The 25,391-nt window shown below is 31.3% G+C and overlaps 1 protein-coding gene across 1 annotated transcript in view; it reads left to right on the top strand.

Moving 5' to 3' along the window:
* Positions 1-24,780, top strand: part of LOC111037516 — a 79,297-nt gene extending 54,517 nt beyond the window's left edge. Inside the window, exons 4-6 of the mRNA XM_022320139.1 lie at positions 6,782-6,915; positions 18,846-19,083; positions 24,690-24,780. Coding sequence (XP_022175831.1) covers positions 6,782-6,915; positions 18,846-19,083; positions 24,690-24,754 — 437 coding nt within the window. The 3' untranslated portion in view covers positions 24,755-24,780. The remainder of the gene's footprint in view (positions 1-6,781; positions 6,916-18,845; positions 19,084-24,689) is intronic.
* The last annotated feature ends 611 nt before the right edge of the window (positions 24,781-25,391 follow it).

Raw genomic sequence — 25,391 nt, 5'->3', positions numbered from 1 at the left:
CGCCAACGTAGGTTATTATTTTATAATATCATAATGTATTTTAATTACTAACTGGTAGCGAAAGCGTCGACGACTTGGCGTTTGACGTAAAAACGTAATCTGCGTGGTGGCTTGACGATTTTTACTTAAAACAGACAGTTTTTTCGTTCTACTCTCACCACTCGTTGCCAACCGCCCCTGTATAATATTATTGTGCCCTTTCGTGGGCGGCCGTCGTGACGTCTATTAATAACGTGGAATTTATCGAGTTTTTTCGCGCTCGTGTTTTGGTGGGTTGAGGACCATCCGCACAAATCCGACCATTAAGACTATAAAAGTAATTAAGCCGGACGACCACGTAAGGGATGTGCGTTGTTGCTGTTGTTGTGCGAGCGGGTGTGAGTGTGTTTGTGTGCGTTGGAGACGGACTGTTGGGAGGGAGGGGGGGCCAATAATATTGTTTGCCCCGAAAACCACCCGAAAGAAAGAGCCGTTAGTGACAGCTGTGTTTTTTTCGCGAGTCGCGTCGTCGTCGTGTAAATTTTAATCCCGGGTCGCCGTGGCACGCAAAAATACCATCGTGTCGTCGTGAATGTCTGTGTGTGTGTGTGTGTGTGTGTGTGTGTGTGTGAGCGCGCGTGTTCAATCTCACACCCGGCAAAGATCCAAAACAAATAAACCGAAACGACGGGAGACGGAGAACGCGAACAAGACCAGAAAAAAGAAAAAGAAGAATACCGAGAGAAAACTTATACTTGGTTTTGTAGTTTACTCGTGCGACGGCCTCTTTTACCCGACAACTTTGACGGGTTTCCGACCGATAGAAAATGAAAAAACCATTCTCACTGCTCGAAGCATACAGTTCTAATAATAATAATAATAATAATAATAATAGTAATAAAAATATATAATAAACAGTTTTAGATATCGTACTATTAACAAAATAATGTTTTTTGCTACAAACGGTATATACACTTAGGTACGTTCGAATCGATGTATTCGGGTCGTCTTTATGTTATGTACACTTTTAATCATAGATTTTATTAAATTTTTACTTTTAAAGAAAGAAAAAATACTCTTAGTCAAGTCTAGCTTGATTCACTAACAAAACAAAAAATAAATAAATCATTTTTAATAGTATAATATGTATTTGGACGAAATTTGATTAATATTTGGATATGAGATGAAAACGCATAAGATTTTAAATTTTAATATCGTCCTCAAATATGCGGTAAAATTGCTATGACGACTTCCGCAGCATTGTACTCACAAGCAAGTATATGATATTAATCTTATTCTGCATAAATATGATTACTTTTATAATAACATGTCGCTTAGGGCATTTGGAAAACATATAATTATATACAATATTATGTTATGTTATTATATTTTATATATGTATGTATTTCATAATCTCTATTTTTTCTGTGTTCCAATACGCGTGTACTTCAATTCTTAGGATTCAATACATCTTGTTTGTTCAGTATAATTAGATTTTGTTTATCTTTGTAGAATTTCCAATCATGGTTTTTCATTGTTTTTGGATTCCGAAAAGAGCGACGAATGTATTGATTTAACTATGAGGAGATGGATTTTTTTTTCAAGGTGCCTATTATCAATCTGAAAATATTAAAATGTCATGTGTTGTAGAAAATCGGGTCTAGTTCAAATATTACCTGCCGTACTCGGAGAACGCAAAACCAAATTAATAAAAAACAGGAAATCTTATGCAAAATCAGTTTTCAACAAATTGATATTGTCTCGCAGTTGTAATATTCAATTAAGAATAATATATATTTCAGTAATGACTTGAGTTTTCATAAAATACTAATTGTGGGTTACAATTGTATAGATGTCATGATACAATTATCAATATATTTTGGCTTTTTTGTTCTATTTAAATATTTTTGAATACATCGTCAAAACTTGTTTACAATTGTTTAAAGTTTAAAATCGTCAGTCACGAAAATGTACGAACTATATTGTATTTTAAAATCCATAACATTTTAAATTTTAATCAGTTTAATTTTAGTTCGAGGTTACTCATAATAATAAAACAACAGTTTTCATAGAAATCTCAAAAATACAAACATTCAATTTCTTTGTATATCCTTTTCGAGTTCATATTTCGAATTTCGAAAAAATATTATTTTATTGTAATTACGAAAATGTTATTTGTAAGAAAATTGTCGCCTCTTACCTACCTAATTTACAAGCAGAAAAATAAATTACTATCAAAGCGGTATATATATTATTATACAATAGCTTTAGTTGCAATGTAGGCTGACAGATAAGCCTTTACCCGGAATTGTTTTCGTGTACAATGATTTGTCTTTGAATTCAAATTTAACATTAACAGATTACAACTGAATCGTCATTTATGTCACACTCTGTGGATTTGCATAGGTTAACAGAACACAGGAACGTTGAGTACGAGGTACATATTATATTGTTATTTACACAGACAGTAGTTATAGGGTTGGTACTTCGAATTCGATAGACAGTCAACTATACAATTTGTACATTTCATTTTAAATCGATCAAATATAGGCATAATAACCTCCAAAGCAAAACCTAACCTCGCCACCATGCATTCATTAATCGAATTGTTCAATAGCACGTACTCCGCTAGTCCTGTGATCTTCAATACCATCATCGAGAACCGGATGATTACTCGGGTGATAGGCCGTGTACTCAGTACTACGTTGTAAAGTATTATTTTATTACTATTTCAGGCGTTTAATCTATAATATGCACAATGCCACACCGTGTTTGATTGTATTAGTTTGAACACAGGTCGGAGGTTTCCTGTACCTGTAAAATACAACATGGAAAACTTTATTTTTTCGAGTAAAAAAATTCGGTTCACGAAACCGGTTCGGGCAGTGGTAATAGCCAACCACGTACCCTCATTTATTTGATAGAAATGGAAAAATAAATGAGTGTAAATCACAAAAGTCACTTGGTTTGAATGAGGGGGAGTGGTATGTTGCAAACACATGCATTACTGCAGTCATGACCTACTTATAATGAAGAGGTGTATCCGACACCTACAACTGAAATACAACAGAGCGACTTTTCCGGTTTTGTATTATAGTAAGTTGACATTATGTTATTGTGGTCGTCTGTTGGGGTTTCTCAGACATTCGAATAATTTATTTGTTCCTCTGACACAGTTAAATACGTCGAGTTAATACTTTCAAAGCACAATATTAATAGTTAATACAATATACGTATGAATTAGAACACAACCATGTTCAAACTTAAAACATTCAATATTCGCAATTCATTCTCAGAAATACACACCCCGTGAAGTCAAACTTCCGCTAAATAAACAACTAGTTCAGTTAATCATGTCGATGTAAAATAATATCGATGCGCTTTGCTATTTTGCGAAATGAAATATAGGTACATAATATTACTTACAGAAAAAAAATATTTTTATTTTCATAAACTCAGTTGTATTCATTTATATCTTTGTGTGTCTCTATAGGTGCTCTTCCGGTAAATACAACACATTTCGTACTTATTATTATTATTTACCATTATATTACCAATCGTTGGGAATTTTTTTATAATACTTTTTTTTCAAAAACACGGATATAACACCTAGCGTTATGAATTTATATTTTTACTTTCTCTGGTTTAAATTATAATAAACTACACATTCTTTTGCCTTCAGTCGCAGAGTACACGAATAAAAAAAAATTCTCTACCATAGAAAAATTCGTTTGATAGAAAATAATTTAACGCGTAACTTTGTTTGAGCAAAGTTATGTAATAGTAAAAAAAAAAAATGTTTATTTAATAAAAATTAAGTTGCTGTAAGTATTATACTGAGTAGGTTCGTATATTTTCTATTACCTATATCGTTTTTATATTTTTACATTCAATACTTACTATTTCCTTGAAACGGACAACAATTGTGTTTATATCATTTTTTTAAAACTTATATCAAATTAACAATAACTCAACTATAATTACTAAACTCAACAACTAGATATACTAGTATTATATAACTTATAAGTCATTACTTATTAATAATTATTGTTATTAAATTATCGAGTAGTACCGTGTAACTTTTAAGCGGTACACACTCGTTAAGTAAAGGTATATATTATAAATATCTATATATTCATTAATCAATAATACAATAAAACGAAATAAAATATTGTGAAACGTTGTTTCTCCTGCCAAAAAATGTTTTCCATATGTTTTCACAATATTTTAAAACATTCTGATGAATAAAATAAAATATTTTCATTTTGTTTTTCTATATTTTAACAATATATTTTGAAAATGTTGTTTTTATTTGTAGGTTAGTTGGTAGGTACTTACTGTTTAACTATTTTATACCTAGAAGGCTAGTTTTTAAGTGTTCGATCAAATTACGGACCATTAATTATTAGGAGAGAATTTGGCGTGCAAATGCAGCAAACCAATTCAAAAATCCTAATGAAACTCGTATACTCCGGAAGACAATCGAAGGATACAATCATTTATTAGTTTAATTCACAAAATATATAAAATAGGAGGTTTAATTATTTCGGTTGCATATTTTATTTACTACGGTTTTCATTTTATTATATTATGGGTTTTAGTTGTTTATCTCGAATTCCCATTGTTAACTCGACACTTCCAGGAAAAATACTAAAAAATATTATCTGTTATTTTTAAAACGAATGAAGGCACTGGAGTTACGTTTTTGAATACCCCCCGAGTACCTATAGTGTTGTGATAACTTTTTAAAACAACATTTAAATTAATGAAATATTATTCTTGTAGTGCTACCTTTATGGTATAGATTTTACTCGAACGAAATAGAAACGAGCATAATAATATTTTCGTAGGATATAATATTATTATGTTATGCGCATATTATTATTTTATATTATATTACAATAATATACAGTCGGTCACACTTATATTTCGTTTCTGGCTGTATATTATAATAATATTATATATACAATAATGAAATATTGACCTACATAAAATATAATATACATATAGGTACAGTGTTGTAGAGTTTTTGGAAAAGGAATGTTTTTGTTTATTTTATGCAAACAAAGCACGTGGAATCGCATGTGGGGATGGAGATCGAAAAACTGATTTTTTAACCCGTCGCCGGCGATACGCGTATTATAAAATATGTACGATTGACCCGCGTCACGATCCACAAACGTAAATCTACCACTCTGAGGTCGACCGAACGACAGGACATGACGATGACAACAACGGATACAACAATAATGCGGTCTATATAACATTATTATATATATTATATTATTTGCATAGGTGTTTACAACCCCTCGGTTGATCCAGACATGTGCCTATGACACTGCGTATGAGGTGAAACCTAGTCACATCGCGAACAATAACAATTATTATAACGACTACGGTATGCTATTTTGGTATTATGTGTATAATATACGCGTCATGCGTTGTACAGCTGTTGTATAATTATTGTAGCGCGAGAAAAACTATGGTATTTAATAATATAATATACACAGGACGATTCACCACGCGTGGTGAACCCCATTTTTCGTTCGATGTCCAATAATATTTTATTTAATTCTGATTTTGCAACTTAAAAGTGTACCTACTTTACTAAAATATATTCTATTCGAAAAATAATTGTATGGCCTATTGTTATTATCGCGTTTACTTTTTATACACTCATCAGTGCTCATACTATTTGTAAGAAATATTTTTTATACGTACAATTTTTAATTACTTATTTAGACACATTATCCCATAAGTATTTCAGTACAAATCTATTCAATAAGCATTTCAAATATTTTCAAATACTTGATATTGTTTTTATTTATTTTTTATTTTAATTCTTTATTCTAACGTTCGGTTATTTGTTTAATGTATATTTTACAAGTACAAAAATCGTGGGAGTATAATATTCTAAGTTGCATAATATTTGTTTAAATAATATTATTTTTATTTTTTACTTATTGTTATAGTTTTTTTTTTTTTTGTACTACAATAATATAAGTAAAGCCTCCTGAACAATTATTCCGTGGAAACCATATAAGAGTTATATTTTTTCACTTATAAGCTATAATATACCATAATATAAAAGGAATAAAAAAAATAACGGTATAAAATAAATCTTTCGCTAAGTGTCACTAACGGGTGGCTCGTGTAACTCAAATTTATGTTTTTTGCCCTTTATCGCATACTCTTATTGTACATAATATATCTAATTATATCTATACACTATTTAGTCGCTATGCAATATTCGTCGTTGGTAGTAAACCATTTCTGAGGGAAAAAATTGTTTAGTTTCAGTGGAAAATGAAAAATATCATGTATCAAAAATACTCTTTAAAAGAAGTTTGTATTTTAAATTTTTAAACGCCTAAAAAATACAATAATGAGTACCTACTAAAATATTTACCAAGACGTAATATTATAATAACACACCGACATACATGGTAGGTAGACCTCCAAAATTAAATGATAAATATATTATCTATTACCCTCGGCAGATCTGCGTTATCAAAAAATGAAGTATGACCACCCTAGCTATGATGCTATAAAATATCTACTCAAAGTGTCATCAGCATAATCTATAATGGACTCGAATGATTGTTTTGCGATGTACACGGCTTAATATAAAATTATATAAAATCATAATTTATTTCGTTACGAGTATACGTTCCCTTGTGAGTGCCGACACGGATAATCAATTATTATTCTATCATATTACATATTAAAGTGTTATGCTTAGGTAACTCGACTGTTGCCATAATAATCACGACTTTAATGTGTGCGACATGTCACTTTTCAGACCCACCTGTCGGACAACCCGTGCTGTCGCTGGAGAAACGGCACTACACCATCGGAGACACGTTGAAAGGCAACTGCACGTCACCGCCATCCAGTCCACCGTCCAACGTCACGTGGTACTTAAACGATAAATGGGTACGTAAACCGAACCCGACTTACTTCAGTCAGTTTCGGGAAAAAAAAACATTTATAGATGGTATAGCGCCGATGGTTACAATGTCTGCACAATAATTTATTACATTAGGTAAAACCGATACGATATTTAAATAAATATAGATATGCTCACATTAATATTGCATGTATCAGTAGGCAGGATCTAAAGGATTCTCCTGACCATGTTAAAATGAAACATTCAGTTTTACTGTGATAAAACTAATTAGGTGAATTAATCATAGTGCATAATTAAAAATGTAATCATCATGACTCGCCTGTAAGTTCGTGTACTTAAAACGCTTGAATAATAATATGTAAGCAACTATGCTCCTAAAAATGCTCAAATATGCACTTAAATTTGCTGTAAAAAAACTTTTAATGTTACGCAGTAAAAACTCATAAATATTATTTCAATTACATTTTTAAATTTATTAACATTTTTTTACTCGTTTTAATAAATAATTTTTTTGTTCATGCGTTCGTTTGGAATTAACAGATCAAACATTATTTATTTTTAATGTCTTATTTTTAATAATTCGACCGGCTACGTAGGTATTGATTATATTTTTAAAGCGTTCCTACCTAGATAGTATTTCAATGTTTTCAAATGTAACTACCTATATTAAAACTAATGTGTTAACAACGATTTATAACAATTTAAATGTAAATAAGTCTATGATCATACCAAAATATGCTAAATATGCCGAAAATCTCTAATTATGCAAAATAAAATTGAATAATACTTTGAATCCTGTTATCTCGAAATGGATTTCTATGTTACCCATAGCATTCAATATAAATTGAAAATATTGAGATGAAAATTCACCAACTTACGAGTCCTGTAAAATTATAGACAATAGTTTTTCTTTACCTCCATTATTATGAACTTCTAAAAGTTGCTAATTCTAAATAATACATTTTTTACGGGCCTTTGTTTAAATTATCAGCTGAACTATTCATTGGGCTTATAAATTATTATTATTAAATTATATTGACCCGTATAATATTATATGCGTTGAAAAATTCAATAAATATATGTATAATGTATATTTATTTGAATTTTCGAATTTATATTATACGGATAATATAATCATCGGTTGTTATGTTTTTTCCAACACAGACTTAATCTACATGTATTATGCTACATTGTATATCTGATATGATGGCCTATCGCGTATTGCTATACACTGGTAGTTGATAACTTTGCGCGTGACGATATTATATATTATATAATTTAATAACGAATCCAAGAGACTATAATATTCATAAAACGAATTTTTAAATTGGATTTGTCATCTGTGAATAGACATAATATTAAGTAAGTTAAATTAAATGATTTCAAACTAGTGTAATATATATTATTATAGTACAATATTATGTCTGAATCAATATTTTATATTTTCAGTTTATTGTAATCTCTTTTTCCAATCAGCCGCTCATTCATACCATCCACACAATATAATATATTATAAGCTATAAAATGATATAAGTCTATGGAGTGGGTGTTTATAAAATGTAAAATATATAACGCCATAAATATTTATCAATATTAAAAACAATCGAGTATAAATAAAACGGCACTCCGATGTAGCTAATATTATGACAAAGGTATAATTTTATGTCTATTCGTAGGGTACATCGATAAAGTTCTGTATTGGTCACACTATTTGAAATGTTACTTAAATATATTAGCACGAGTAAACCACAGCCATAATTCATAACTTTTAGTGTTACAACGACATTATAGAAAATCCGTTATAAATTATGACGACGTAGAATTATGCATGCTTTTTTCAGGTTATAAAACATTTCGAAACACTGATAAATTAGTACAACTTACTTAATTGGTTACGTTTAGTATGTAAGTTATAGGTTGAATAATAAGTACCTCGAAGAATTTATAAGCAACCGCCCCGAGAATAAAAATTGTTTTTACTCAAAGAATATTACGATTTTGTATAACTAGTTAGAGTGGGTATTTGCACTGAAAATACTAAAAATCACTAAAATTTGTAAACAAATTTATAAAAAAAACCGTTTTTGACAGTTTTTCGTCGTAGAGTAAGGCATATTTTATTGTCCAATACCATAATATATATTATGTACATTTTAATTTTTTTAACCCACTGCAATACAGGCCATTGGGTGTATACTGGTAGGGTAGGCAGTTTTTTGTATAGGTTTAGTAGGTTTTTATGTTGATAGGATTGCAACACGTGTCTGTGTATTTGTTGCTAAAAACCCGGGTGGTCACCCATCCGGGAGCTAGTCGGCCGGTACGTACACTCATAGAGTTTCTGCAGATTGAGCATTCGGCCGCTCCTCACCAAGGTTAGCCTTTAAATATATATTTTATTGTGAACTTCTTGTTACTGGTAAACGCTAATAAATTATAATGGTTTCTCAGAAATGATATACTTTAAAGTTTTAAGTTTAAAGACATAAGTTACTACTCACGAGAGTCTTATAGAACATAATTTATTTAAACTTAATAGAATTCTGTTTCTGCAGTACAATTTAATAACCAAGATCTTATTTTTGATCTACTTAAAGTTCAAAGAAAACAATACATAAGGTATGTTTGTATCTTATATACATTATGCAATAGACGGGTACATAATATTAATGTTGTGTCATAAGTCATAACATTCATAAGATTTATTGTTATTTACTTTCACTTTTTTTTTGCACCCATATACTTGATCTACGTTGTTCAAATTATGTTCACGTATATCAAAATCAATGAATCGATATTGCAGTGTGTATATTGCAATTATTATTAATTGATATATTTGACATTATATTCAATTATGATACCGATGCACTTGCCTGATATGTCTTAACATTATTTTTGATTTTTTTTTTAAATTTAATTTATAAACACAGTCTCCAATAGCCAACTATAAATAAATATGCACAAATCAAATCATAAAAAAATAATATGCGATATAATTTTCGTACTATTATTAAAGTTACAAATATCTAAATAATAGCATGATGCAATGTTTCATTATAATATAATATGGTACTGTTGGTGTTAAATTAAAATAATACATTATAATATATATTAATTAACAGTCCTTCAAAATAATTCTAATACATTTATTCAAGTGTGAGGGACGAATAGTGTTTTGTCAACTAAACTTTTACAATCATATTACCGTAGCGGTGGTTAATAATTATTAAGTTGGGCAATATAGAGGAATTAAATTTGACTGCATTTAAACTTTCACAAAGTGGGATAATGAATATGTCATAATGAATTAAATATCCTCTAGGAATTAAGAGATTGCGAATTAAAGTTGGTGATTCGAACGAGAGCAATGCGTACTATTATATCGTAGTACGGATAATAATGACCCACGACAATGTAACTAATAATACTAAAAAAAAATTAAAAAGTCGACGGCGGTTGATGCATTCTATTTGTCGCGATGTCATAATAATTGTTTAAGACGATGTTAATCAATTTAGCGAGTTTACCGTTCTCATTATAGCGTTTATATGATCGCTGCTACTGTTACCGATCTGAATTCAGGCATTGTAGAGAGAAATCAACTGAAACGATGCGCAGTGCATTGTGTCGAATTAAAATAAAAACAATAACGCCCAAGAACACAATAATGATTTATGTATTATAGTGCTCCTCTGGCTGTTAACGGGCAAACACTACTTACCCACCTACGCTTATATACCTAACCCAACCGTACCGGATAAACTTTATTTTCCAAATAATAGTTTAAAATAGACGTTCGTATTAAATGAATATAATATACTATACACATGCATTGAAGAGTGAATAGCGCCGTCTGAAGGGCACTTGAACTCTACCGCATTTATTGAAATACTAAAGTGTTCTCGTATAGAGTAAAACCGTATGTGTACAAACAAATTTACTATTTCGTGTTTTAGACGTGTAAGAGAAATTTCGAACAAGTATCAAACGCTGAGCTGTGTCTACGCCTTTAGCATACACACACACACACACACACACACACACACACACACACACACACACACACACACACACACCAGGACTAGTCATACACTGAACAGGACGAGTGGGGTTATATAATATGCCAACCTAACCCATTACGCCGCATCATAAGTTATAAAAAGTACCTATATCGACGATAATATGGGAATTAGTTCGGCCGAGGCACATGTTTGAATCCGACGTACCTGAGTACAGCGTAAAATATTTATATACTGTACGAGGGTTAGCATATTATTTTTTAAATAAATACCCACCCACCCACGCCGAGCTCGAACGAGATTATATTATTAGTATTTTATAAGCGAACGACTACATGGCTAGAGCACAGATATTCTGAAACTTTTTTTTTTTGGAGTACCACTCATGTAGTCATGTACTCATGTGCACTATAATTTATAAAAGATCGACAATAATAATTTAGGCACATTTACCGATATATTTAGTGCCCAAAAAACAAAAAAAAATAATATCAGATCATTTATAAATATTAATAAAAGTACCCATTAATTAATTAATGTTCTGTACTACTACCGCTCGCCATTCTGCTTACAACCGTTTGAGAACTGCTGCAGTCCAACGGATCGACGATTCACGATTTGTAAAAACAATAACAACAGTAAATTTATAGGTATTACGCCGATACGTCATATTAATTCGAAGTAGGTACATTAGGTTAGGTTAGTGTACACAATGTTGTGACGTAGTCGTAGAGAATAGGTATTACTATTTGTTACCTAGGTAAGTATTTTTCGATTTCGTTTAACGCATACTCTAATGAAATTTACTTTCTTTGTTTTGTTTCAATATATCTCTGTAGTTGTAATCTACAATTGAAACGCACCACGCGTAAACTTTAATTTCTCGTCGTTTTATCTTCGCGTGGCTCGTGGGTTCAGGATCACCACAAACATTTCAATTCTGAGCCAACTTTAGCTTTTTAAGTAGGTAGGTATTGATATCGTAACCCAAGAGTAGAGACATTTCAATACCCAGCATACATACGCATAATATGCAGTGAAACCTCCCCTGACGGCCACTTCCAAACAGCGAACGTTTTCTTGGGAACCAATTACGAACTTTCTTCAATCTGAACCTCTTTCTGAATAGTGGAAACCACCGAATAGTAGATGAAATTTTTGTGACAGAGCGTGTCCGGTATTTGGAGGTTTCACTGTAGTATTATAATACTTAGTGTACTTCAGAATTCCCGTCACGCTGTGTACGCCTCGCGAGCACATTCCGAATAAAAAAAAAAGTGATGACGTCAAATGGATAATTTATTATTTTTTAACGTCCGAGTTTGTGATACTTCCGTTAGAGCACAATATAATTTTCAGCGCGTGTGATCGACCTTCCTGAAATTCGCAATAGTGTTCTATGCGACCATATCAAAGGTATAGCTACACTGTCTTTGTTGATGTAAATATGGTTTTTTGAAGATTTAAAATATCGTCTTTTTGTAATTTAAAGCTTATATTTATTAAACCTTACGAAATTACATGTGTAACAATTGTAGTTAATGTATTATTTATTTATAGATAGCAACTCTCATGCACCAGGGTACATATTATATAACATATAAGTTGGAAATAACATAAAGAAATAAACTAAAAAACAAATAACAAGTTTTCAACTTAGAACTATTGAAACAATCAAAATCAGATAGATGTTCGATACTGTAATGTAAAATTCTACTGATGGGACTTTTGCAAACAAAATTACGATTACTCAGTGCGAAATAAAATACGGTATTATGTCTAATATTAACTGGGGAAGGCCAATAATACATAGGTAATGTACTAATTAATATAGTATTATAACATTTCATTGTTTTTATAATATTAAAATATGTTAAATTTAACAGATAAAAAACATTTAGTTTCCAGTGTTTCTACGTTAATTTGATTTTTAAAAACTATTTTATCTAGAAGATGATTCTATTTTCAGATGCTTTTCGTTAACTCCTCCCAATTTTACACGATATTGCTAAATATACCTATGTCGCCAGTACACCAATATGTCGTTCAATTTATATTCGTTAAAATGTGCTAAGGATTTAGTTATTTTTCTTCTTTATTCGTATTTTTAGAATCGTTAATATATCGCATTTCATCGGATTCTAATAACTCAACTTTACCGGATTCGCGTTGCCCTTTTAAGTACGAACATATTTCGTTAGTCGAATTAAAAATGAGTAATGAAATATAAATTATAGTTAACCTGAAACGAAAACATAATATAACATCACTTTAAAAATAATATATATTTATTATTTATAACACTTACATCCTATCGTTTCAATAATTTCCGTTAATATATTATTATGGTGCCCAAACAGTATTCGAATATAATAATTAATTTATATATTGTTCATGTATTTTGATTAATGGATTGCTGTTAAATAGTGATTGGATTTAATTTTTGATCCACGAGTTGGTGCGATTCATTTAATGCGAAATATGCTCAACGTATATTGTATTGTTTGAATTCGCATTTATTTAAATCACGTACGGAATCGAAAATAAAATGACTTCCCCTCACGCCGGGTGATATTGTGAGAAGTATTTTTTTGTTTTTTTTTTTCGTATCGAAAATAATAACAGATCCCGGGGTCCTATGTGTACGTGCGGAGGTAAATAATAATATTTGATTTATGCTTGCTAGGAAAACAAAAAGTTAAAAGTCACGTATTGATAATTATATATAGCTTTCGATTTGGTTCGGTATTATTTTGTTCCGTCTAATTTTATTTTCTCTTAGCTACATAATACATATATACTGTTTTGCGTTTCCATGCCACGGCAATAATAATGTATTGCACATGGACTTATATAATAATATTATATCAGCAATGATCATCTGTGTCGCAAATGCTATTGTTTTAATATTACTTAAAATAATACCTCATATAATAATCAAAATAATATAACACAAAAATAATATATTTTCTAACGATATTTCGTGTTGCAGGAAGACATGCTCATCGAAGGGCGTGTTCTCTTGTACACAAGTTATGAGATGCGTTGGTCAGATCCCCAATCTAGATCTTCTTTTCATTAAATTGTAAAATATGACAATGTTTTTAGAAAAATATTAAATTTATAATATTGCTCTTAATATTCATATATTATGTAAATGAAGTTATTTCATTATAATACACATTATTTCATAATATTATAATAAATTATAATAAATTATTTGTAGTAATGATATTATACTATAAATACCCAGTGAAAAATTCAAATTCGATGTAGTACAACTACTAAAACTATTAAAATAAGTATTTTCAAAAAAAGTCCGGGCCCCATAACAATAGTAAAACGCGATAGTTACAATCGTAACAGCTAATATAATAATCTATTTTCATATACTAATGATCTTTGTTTATCGCATTATAAACACCTTAAAACTACCTTTTTTTTAAAAAAATAGATTTTTAAATTAATTAAATACAGGTAGGTACCAACTCTATTTACTACAATATTTCATCGTAATGAAGCCATTATTTATTAGACCGTCATTGTTAATGTACCTACGTTGATTTCCCGTCGGAATACGGTTGTAAGTATTAGTATTTCAAATTTCATCATTTTTTATAATATTCAACATTGATAGTTTTGTCAAAGGTTTCGTTTAATTTCAGACTAATAGTGCAGAATACGAACAAACATCATAATATTATAGTGAAGTAAGGACGCCGTTGTGTTCTAATTTTATATTTCTTCGTCACATATAATTTATTTAATAATTTACTTATTAGGGCCCAAATGTTGATGCCCAATAAAAAGAATAAAAATGCCATAAATAATTAATTTATAATACAAAAACACAAAAAATATTTTATATTATGTTAATGACCTAAATAGTAAAAACTTAAAAAGGAACGTTCATAAAACTATAAAATTGCAATTTATACACTTGCGTGATTTTGATTAAAATTTCAATTTCAAAACTAGTTTTATGTCATTGAAACATATTTTGAACTAGGAAATTATCGTCAATAATATTCTAAAAAAAGACGCAAAAGTAATCGTCACGGGGGCCCTAATTATTATTACTATTATTTATATAATACCTATTTATATTGTATATATATATGTATAAAACAACGCATATTATTATGTATCTTAATAATATATTATATTGAATGATGCTTAACCAATTTATTTATTTTGTTCAACTGGTCGTGCAGTAAACTGCCGGGAGAATGTGCAGTTGTTGCGTTATAAACTTTAAGTGCGCTAACCCAATGCATTTGGTCGTACAAAGTTTCACTCGCATTTCACCCAACATTGAGCTGCCCCTCACGTTCAACATTAGCCGATTATACAAAGTCTTAATTGTGTTCAAAGTTGCTTGTACAATTGAGTTAAAATACCGAGAAAAAAGTGGGTTTTGAGCAGTAAACGGCTCGAGCTAGCAGCTTTAGTATGTATTAAAACAGTACAGTTTAATTATTACTATACGATATATTATTAGTAATTATTTTATCACATTATTGTGTGGATGTATTGTAAAAGTCGTTATGTGGTTTTAAATAGGAATTTTTAATTATATTATAAACACATTATTATTATTATTATACCTATGTTATTATATTCAACAAAAAGTAAATACAGTTTTAAATGGAACAGCCCTAAAGTTCACGTCAAATTCATACCGACAAGGGTACAAGACGTATTGTGAAGTTCAAGTTTTCTAAATTATAAAATTATTATCCAGAATAAAAAAATCGGTTTTTATTATATTTTTCATTTTTGCACAATAGGTATATTTTTCAAAAGTCCATTTAATATACTATACTATATTTTGTACGAGCTAAGTGCTTCTGAGTAGGGCTTTAAAATGGTATATCTGTATTTACAATACTGTTTATATTTACTATCGATCTGGTGGGCCTGGTGTTAGACAGTAATTTTATAATAGTTTCTGGAAAATGTAACTTTAAAATTTAAATAGGTACACATTAAGTTAACCTTGGTGTTGTACTCGGAAGCGTCTACATTTTACAAAGATTACCCGAGCGTAATTAATTTAACTTTAACACAGAAATGTATTCTAGTTTTTCAACAACGTATTTATTACGCCGGCTCGAATTAAAAAAAAATGCGTGAACTCAAAACTTTTTAACTCACAATTATAATAATGTCCATGTATAATATATATTATTATAATGTATTACAATATAAGTTTGTTTTTCACTGGAAACAAAATCACTTAAAATTTACGAGGTAGATTTCTAGGACATTATACCTAAACTGTCATTTATAATTTATATTCACTATTATTATCTTGTAACATGGTCAGGACCGCAGAAAATCCGAGGGAACGCGTATATACCTGCTGTTCTGTTTTCGTACCCTTACCCTCTTCCCACTCCTACCCCTCGTGTTTATTAGGATACATAAAATAATATATCATTGAATTTTTCACCATAAATTGTCGTTTAAAGTTGAAAAGGTTATACTGCCCAATTAAAATTTATTACAAACTTGGGCGCAATATGAGTGTCCATATTCGACGGGATTAATAATTATTAAATGAATGATTGTAAAAAAATGTGTGTCTGGAATGATAATTAAATATTGTCAATACGCCAAACTATTAATATTAATTGAAAACACTGACTTTATTTGTACATCAAATCGGCTTAATGTCACATATAAATGTATTTGTCTTTGTGTTTTATTATTCTTCGTTACTCTATCGTCTCTAGCGGGTTTGATGTAAATAATAATATGTTATTAAAATATATAACATTGGATGATAGAAAATATCCGTTTTTCTTGGCTCACAATAATGTGTTTGCTTATTAGGTACGATCCCGCAGAATAATAATATGCGCACATCAAAGGGAATCTTTGAGAGATCATTAAAAAACACATTTCAAACATGGATAATGTGTATTTTATCTGCAGTCTGCACTCAAATAATTTAAAAAATACATTACCATCACCATGTAGCATAATGGAAAACATAAAGTAGGTATCTAACCCTACTAGCATTTTTGTTGTAAATCGACATAATATATTCTGTTTTCTGGTACATTTATTATAATATTAGTTTCTAATAATCAGTTATACTAATGAGGTTTTGTTTTTAGTATTATTTTTCGATCCCCGCCCCCGTGCTACAAGCATGAAATTAAATTTAAAATTAATAAGAATAATGCTTAAAATATATCATTATTGTGTTGTAAAATACCACGACTACGTTCGTTCATTTGTAAAAACTTATACAATAGTCACGAGCATTTATCGACAGTATCAAATTTTAAGAGTACACAATAAACAAATTAACGGAGCTAATAAAACACAATTGCCCATGAACAAAACGAAAACTCGTTTGCGATTTATACCTATATATAATAATAATATTGTCAGATACGCAAAAGAAAAGAAATATCGTTAAAACTTTGTTGTTTTCCTGAGCAGACGTATCGATTGCTATTACCTCGTTTGTTATTATTTTTTTAAACGTCCCCGGTTAAGACACAATACAATGTAAAGTGGCGTGACTTTTTTGCGCGCCTCCGTGGCATTGAAAGAGCAAAAGTACAATTTAAATCGGCAGATAAGAACTTTGTAAATTCAGCATCCGATATCAATGTGAAAAGTATATAGACCCGACTGTGAAATATGTCCGAATACGCGGTATCTTATATATATATTTATACAAATGTCCGCCATAAACGTCAAAACGCACGTGCATTTGAAACGCGTTCGAGTACCAAGAGGGCAATAAACGCGTCGTAGTAATATATTATAATATTGTGAATGTATGAATTTCGCTTTTTTTCGTCGTCCTGACCATAAATAATTTGTTAGCCATTTAAATTGCTTTTGATATCAGAAAATTTATATGAAAACCCATATCTCCCTCGCGGGGACCGCGCTCGGCGCCCAGAACACTACGACATACAACGTTTTGTACCTATATGTACCTGTATACGATACTCGAAGGTAGCTAATATTGTATTATATAGGTCACGGGAATACAATAAATAATATGAAATATAGGACACGCACACTTGGACCACGAGAACACGGAGAAAAAATTCGTATGTGGTCCGCGATATGGATATCGCACAGTGTATCAGACTCCGTCAGTGGTTATTTTTTCTGGCTCAATTTGTTATGGCTTTTTTGTTTGTAGACGTTCACTTTAATAATTTGAAAAAAATATATTTTTTCATTCCAGAATTTTGTAAATAAATGCCAATTTTCTTGTATAGGTTTAAAAAATTAATATTTTATTTATTACCCATAAATACATACCATATTGAACGATCACTGAATATTTTCGTAGTACCTACGGTTGGTTCTCTGTGCTTGTAAAATCACGAATTTTCATGTAAATAATGGAAAACCAAAATAATAAAACTATGCATTTATAGTGACGATTCGAATATTAATTTGCAGTACCTGTTCGAAAAATTAGAAAAATCCTTAGGCAGTCATAAATATGGTCAGTGTTATCGTCCGCATCAAATAACACTAGCGGTACACACCGTGGCCGATACGAGATGATGATATTTCTAACGGCTTACGGAAGCTTCGGCATACGAATTACGTGGTATTATGACTACCGTGATATTATTATGGTACCTCTGTATATTGTACACGATGCGTATGGTGTTATAATTACACAGCAACGACGTGTAATTAATAGCATCGCGAATGACAGCCGCAGCGGCGGCTCGTATATATAGGTACCTATATCGATGATCGATTGGCGCGCACGTGATATAATCACACATTCCCCACCTGCATAATATAATTATTAGTGCGTGTAACGCACACGCGATAATAAATAATATTATCGACGTTTATATTGTTGTTGTTGTTGTTGTTGTTGTTATTATTATTAAACCATAATAAACATTGCGGTCGTGTGTGGTGCGGTGTGGTTACAGATGAACTCGAGTTACGGCCGGTCTTCGACGTCGTCGTCGGGTCTGCCGGCATCAGACGACGCGTGGCGGTCGACGAACACGGTGGGGCTCGAACTGGAGGTGAACAGTTTCAAAGTGGGCAAAATGCGTATCCGCTGCGTGGCCGAGCTGTATGGAGTGTTCAAAACGTCGGCCGAGACGGTGCTGGACGAGGAGAAACCTCGCCTGGCTTCGATTCTGGGCACGTTTTCGTCTACAGGTAAATATGGCGACACGCAATACATACATGCACGGATGAAACGTTAATATATATGTATCGTCCGATTATTATTGTTGTTATTATTATAACTGTTATTATTATATTGTAAGACGCCCACTGTCGACTGGTCCCGGTGACGTGGGCGCGGTCTGCCAGGAATAAGGTCGGGGAAAGGAAAATAAAAATCTGCGCGCCAAGAAAAATCTGTCGGTCTAAGGGAGCAGGAGGAGCACGGAGAGGGGGGGGGGAGAGAGTGCGTACACTTTATACTACACACACATAGACTTTCTCGACCAGCGAGCGGGTGAAAAATGTAGTGTAAAATGGGTTTACGGGGGATTAAGGGCACATTCTTCGCGTCGTTGTAATGTAATGGTCTCCAGTCGCGTGGAAGGCAATTTATTTGCTCGATGGTCTGTTTTATGCTATATACATATATATATTATATAATACGTAAACTATACCGCACTTTCGTGCGTGTGTTTGTGAGCTGCTGCTATCGCATATATCACACAGCAACTCGGCCGACATCTCCGTAACGCAACGACGTCGCAGACCTATTATAAGGAATACGCACTCCGTTCTAATCGAAAACTGCGCGACATCGCCCCCCCTCCCCCTGTGGCCAGCTATCTCAGCGAATTCCGTCATCGCGGAAGGCGCGGCGACCCAACTCGACATTCACTGTTGTTCTGACGATAACTGCCACGATCGTTGGCCCGCGGTCGCCCACAACTGAGAGTCTGAGAATATAAAATGTATAGTGAAATGATGCGGGAAATGACGTTTTCAACCGAAATCAGTTAAACATTGTACCTATACAATTCACTTTTTATTTTAGATCATATGCAATCAGGCCCTAAACACTGTGTGACTCGGCTAAATCTGGTGGCTGTGGCTCACAGATATCTTTGAATAAATGAAAACGGCCGTCACTCGCGGCCATTAGATTGATTACGGTCTATGATTTCGTAACAATATCCCTATGTAACGCAACAACGTCGCAGACCTATATTATAAGGAATACTCACTCTAATTTAATTGAAAACTGCACCACCTCGTCCGGCCCTTGGGTCCAGCTACCTTAGTGAATTCCGTCATCGAGTGTTAAGGAGACTTCATTCGACTTTTGATGTTGTTGATTTCTGCGATCGTTGGTCTGTGATTCACTCACAATTTAGTAAATAAAATGTATATTACGCAGACGTGTTAATATCTAAGAGTGACATTTTTAGCAGAAATTTGAAAGTTAAGCTTTTCATACGATTCCCCATATTTTGTTTCATAATATACTATACACACATTGTACACGTTTGTAGGCGTATGGTTAATATTTAATCCAATAGATAACGTCGTTGTTTGAAATAAATACTGTATTTTATGAGGGTAAACAATTTCCAATTCTTGCCCGGAACATTTTATAAAATGTCACTTACCATGTCTGTGCACTATAATACCATCGATTTACCCAGTGCAGATAATATACTGGGTACAAAGCGAAACTACTCGTAGTGGGTAGTATAAATAGTGTGTGACTCACGGTGATTTCATTCGGTTAGTGTTTTATATGAGAAAACGGGAAACTCGGCGAGCCACCCTGTATTTACCACACTCTCAGATAATAATATATTTATACCTTTACGGCCTTTGAGACGAAGACGTTTTATTGTGTTTGAAAATCCACCAACCAGCTATTTATATACACCGGGTTTTAGCAACAGGTTTCTTTTTTTTTTACACAATTCACACACTCGGAACGGACTTAAAACACTTTTCAATCTCGGCGAGCTTATTTTATACATAATGTATTGAACATTTTCACGGGGACCTCACCGCAGTGCCTACCGCTCTTAGATAGAATAATCGACGAGACGTCAAATAGACGATAAACCGGGTTCTGTGCAGAATCGTTTTCGGAGTGCAATGATTCATCGTGACTGCCTCCCTTAAATATAAAAGCGCCCGGATGGAGACAAGCCCCGAAAAATCCTGCAGAATTTGCAGTTTTTTTTTTCATCTCCAAGCGCATACATATTATATCCGAGTGTTAGGCACCTACCTACCCATAGCATATAGGCACGTGTCGAAAATACTGCGAAAATCGATCCCTGCGGGAGTATATAGAATTATAAGACCCACCGCCGCGTGGATATATGTCAAAACGAAATAACGAAAGGTTATTTCCATGAAAACTGCAGGGGAAAGAATGGAAAAATAAAATCCGAATGAGGATGATATAATATATGTGTGTAATATACCTATATATAAATAGTACGTATGGGTAGCGACGACGCGACGGCGTGAAACGACACGCGCGCGTGATAGTCGCCATTTATTTCGTGTGGTTTTTTCTTTTCTTTTCTTTTTTTTATCTGATGACACACTTTCGTTGGGTCTACTAATAAAGGATCTCGCAGAAAACGCATTTCGTATTAAGAATCAAAAAAAAAAGCCAGTAAACGCGCACATCATTTCGCCAAAACGTTTCGAACTCTATACCTATTCAACGCGTATGACTCCGCGCGTGTGTTTTATGTACGTTTTATACATACCTCTACCTAGGTAGTAGAATGGTACTCACGGAGATAATGTATAAAACACGACGACGACTTATGTATTGACAAAAACCTATCGCCCGTAACAGTTACTCTCGATCTGTTTTTTTTTTTTTATATGTATATAATATATTACAGCTATTTTATTGTTTCATCGTGTATATATATATATAAAGATATATATATGTATTCATTTTCACCACGACCATAATACGTAGAGGCTGCAGTCGTTGGTGATGAAAATAAAACGGTAAAAATGATTTCTCGAACACCGCCTTTGCTGCAGCAGTAACATAAAACGTGTCGCACAAACATTTATACATATATACATGCCATTCCGACATTTGCATATTCGTCGGCACTTCCTAACCCATATACATATACACACATAGATATTATATATATGCTTTATAATTTATGCGAGTGTATATTATTATTATTATTATTATAGGGATAATTACAGCAGTGTTTCTAGATACAAAACTACATTTTTGTGTTTTTTTTATGTGAAAACGTAATTATTACGCGGCTGCTGTTATTAATTCGGTCGCTCCCTTCATACATTTAAATATTTAATTCGGCATAAATATTATATGGAATTTCACTTTCGGTCTTTATTTTATTATCGTAATCGTCCATCAATAAAGTTCACGTTTTGTAACATTCCGTTTGAAAGTTTATATTTTATTTAACATTTTTTTTTCATTGCATATTATATCAGAAGTGGTCTATAAGTGAGTGTCGCTATCCACAGCATATAAGTAAAACTATTATGAAGTTCAGGAAAAAAATTCTTACTTTATTATCATAGTCGTTCCGCGTTCGTCAATAAAGTTCAAATGCTGTTTTATTTTTAATTTTATACAATTTTTTCAATGGCATGTATAAACTTGCATGACAGTCAATATTGTACATAAAAAAAAAAAATGCAATAATTACGATGTGTGCGTATAAATAATCAAAAGTTATACACGTAACGTCAAAATATCTGATTGACGAGACATAAAAAATATTAGTTAAATAATTAAAAATGATATAGTTGTTGCAAGTATATTGAAAATAATATTTTTATTCACTGCATATTATAACTACCGTTATGTTTTCATTATGTTTGTGATTGTATAATCAAAATTGTTACCAGGAAACGTTTTCCTCATTTTGGTTTGGTATCATGCAGAGACTATACTACAAGATATGAAACTGTTTGGGACTTTGTCATGCTTGTCAAGGACGATTTGCCGAAAATATGCGTCCTAAAACCAATTATTTTAAATAAATGTACTTTACAAACGAGTTAACAGGGGAAAAAGATAACTACGACAATTCTTTTACAATATGACTTTTTATGGTTAAATTATAATGAATAAAAACTTAAAAACTTGAAACCAACAAAAACTCGGGAAAAAAGAATTGGTTTTGTTAAAGCCTTAATGTTTAAAATATACCTATAAGCAATATGCAAATAAAATACTCGAATTTAATAAATAAAATGTTTTACACTTTATATGTACAGACGTGAGAGCTTTTACTAAAAAAAAATTGTAATCATTGTAGTTTTGAATGGCAAACGCGTTTTTTCGATATAAACGGTTGAATAAGTTAGGATGATTATTTTAAATTATAATGATAAAATAAATTTCTTAATATTGAAAATTTACGTCATAATGAAGTACACTAATTAAATAAATAGAACTTTCCACTCTTTTTGATGTCTATAGGCGTGAAATATTTTTATGATCAAAATCATTTTAATTACAGTTTTGAACGGTAACACAGTTTTTTTAAATATAAATTCGTAAACAAGTTAGAATTATTATTATGACAAATTTCTTGATTGGAAAACCAAAAAGAAAGATTAAAAATATTAAATATTATTATCAATAAAATATAATAATTAGGTAGTTAATATTTTTTAAATATAAATATTGATTATAATCAGTAAACAAATTAATTAAATATTTATTTTATTTTAAATATAAATTAATAAATTGCATTATTATATTTTATAGTATAAGGCTCTTGTCACCAAAGATAAAGCTCAAAAAAATAAATATGATATGTTATAATATATAATGCTTATAATTTTTTTTAAATATTTTTTTTATTGTAAATTTTTTATGATCAATTGTACCATGTATAAAATCCTAAGAATTATGTTTCAATCGATAATGCTGCTATAATACAAGTGATAACTACACAGAGGGTAATTTCAAACTAATTATTTATTTAAGTACCTACATTTATATTATGACATATATTGCTATATTAATTTAAAATACTTATTACGTAGGTAAATATTATACCTCTCTTTAAATTTTCAATGATGATTTATGTTATGCTGTATGCTGTATGCTGTAATATTGATCTAATCGGAAATTTTATAACAATCATAAATAGCCTATAAATTAAAATAATAATATTAATACCCAGCACAGATGACCTAACCTAATGAAAACTTGTCAATCCGATTGGCTTACATCTAATAATGAAATTAAAATATAATGTTATTTAATGCCCATTACATTTAAGTTCCATATCAGCAGTAACAGGCAAGTACGAGGTACAGGCAATTACTACCGAATGCTATAACCACATCCACGTATCTCGGTCATCGTGTCACCGCTTTTATAATCCATTCCATAATTAAAGATTTCGAATTTTAATCTCATTTAAAGACGGCAAAAACCCGTATATTTTCGAGGGGTATAAGTATAGTATATTTGACTCTTGTAATGCGCTTAACCATCCCCCGCCATTCACGATTAAGTACATACTGAATGGTGCAAAACGACACGATAGTTGGGGAATTAAAACTCACTGCAGACCATAGTTTAATTCCCGCACCGGTGTCGGAGTAATTTAATGACGATATTTAACAATTCGTAGTTATTTTTTACGTGATCAATAATACTATTATTGGCTTTGCGAGGACAACAGCTTACTGATTATTTTTATAAATAATTAACGACAAAGTGATATTATTGTACGGTTATTACGGCTTGGTGCTTGGTCGATCGAGTTTAATGATATGTTTTTTTGATTTTTTTTCAGGTGCATCACACACGTCTTCTTATTCGTTATTGATTGTGATAATGGTCAGCGTATGGATGAGATAACCATATAAAAATCAAAAACCCGAATACCAAAATAAACGACCGCATTATAGTGATTTCGTTGATTTTCGTTGTATGTAAATTTGTAACATTTTTAAGACTCGTTATTTTGGAATCCAAAAACTATCTTCGTATAAATATTTATGTATTATGTTGTATATATAGAAATATTTTAGAAAAAAAAAACCATAGAGTATTTTATCGGTTATTATAAAGTTTTGCATTTTGACGACTTTATTAATATTATTACATTGTATAATATAATATATATTCAACTAAAAATGTACACTAATTAATAAAAATATTAATAATACATATTATTATATATATATTAATATCTATTCGACTTTTGAATAATCGTTAACCGAAAATTACTTAGATAGGTGAATAAACTTCAGAGAAGATGCCAATGCTATTTGTTATGATTTAATGTTTGTATTGAATAAATCATTGATGCATATAAATAATCATATTATAATCGTATTGTGTTGTTGTTGTGTTCTTTGTACGATAAGACGGCGCTTTGGATAGTCAATTTAGGTACATCCCTGGGTAGATTACTGTCGTTTGTGTCGCAATGTGAAAAAAATTTAATATTTTATTCTTATTGTTATTTTCTCCCATACAAGAGAATGATTCG

Source organism: Myzus persicae, unplaced genomic scaffold (genome assembly GCF_001856785.1).
Source record: "Myzus persicae strain clone G006 unplaced genomic scaffold, MPER_G0061.0, whole genome shotgun sequence".
Lineage (NCBI taxonomy): Eukaryota > Metazoa > Arthropoda > Insecta > Hemiptera > Aphididae > Myzus > Myzus persicae.
This window is presented reverse-complemented; position numbering and strand designations above follow the sequence as displayed.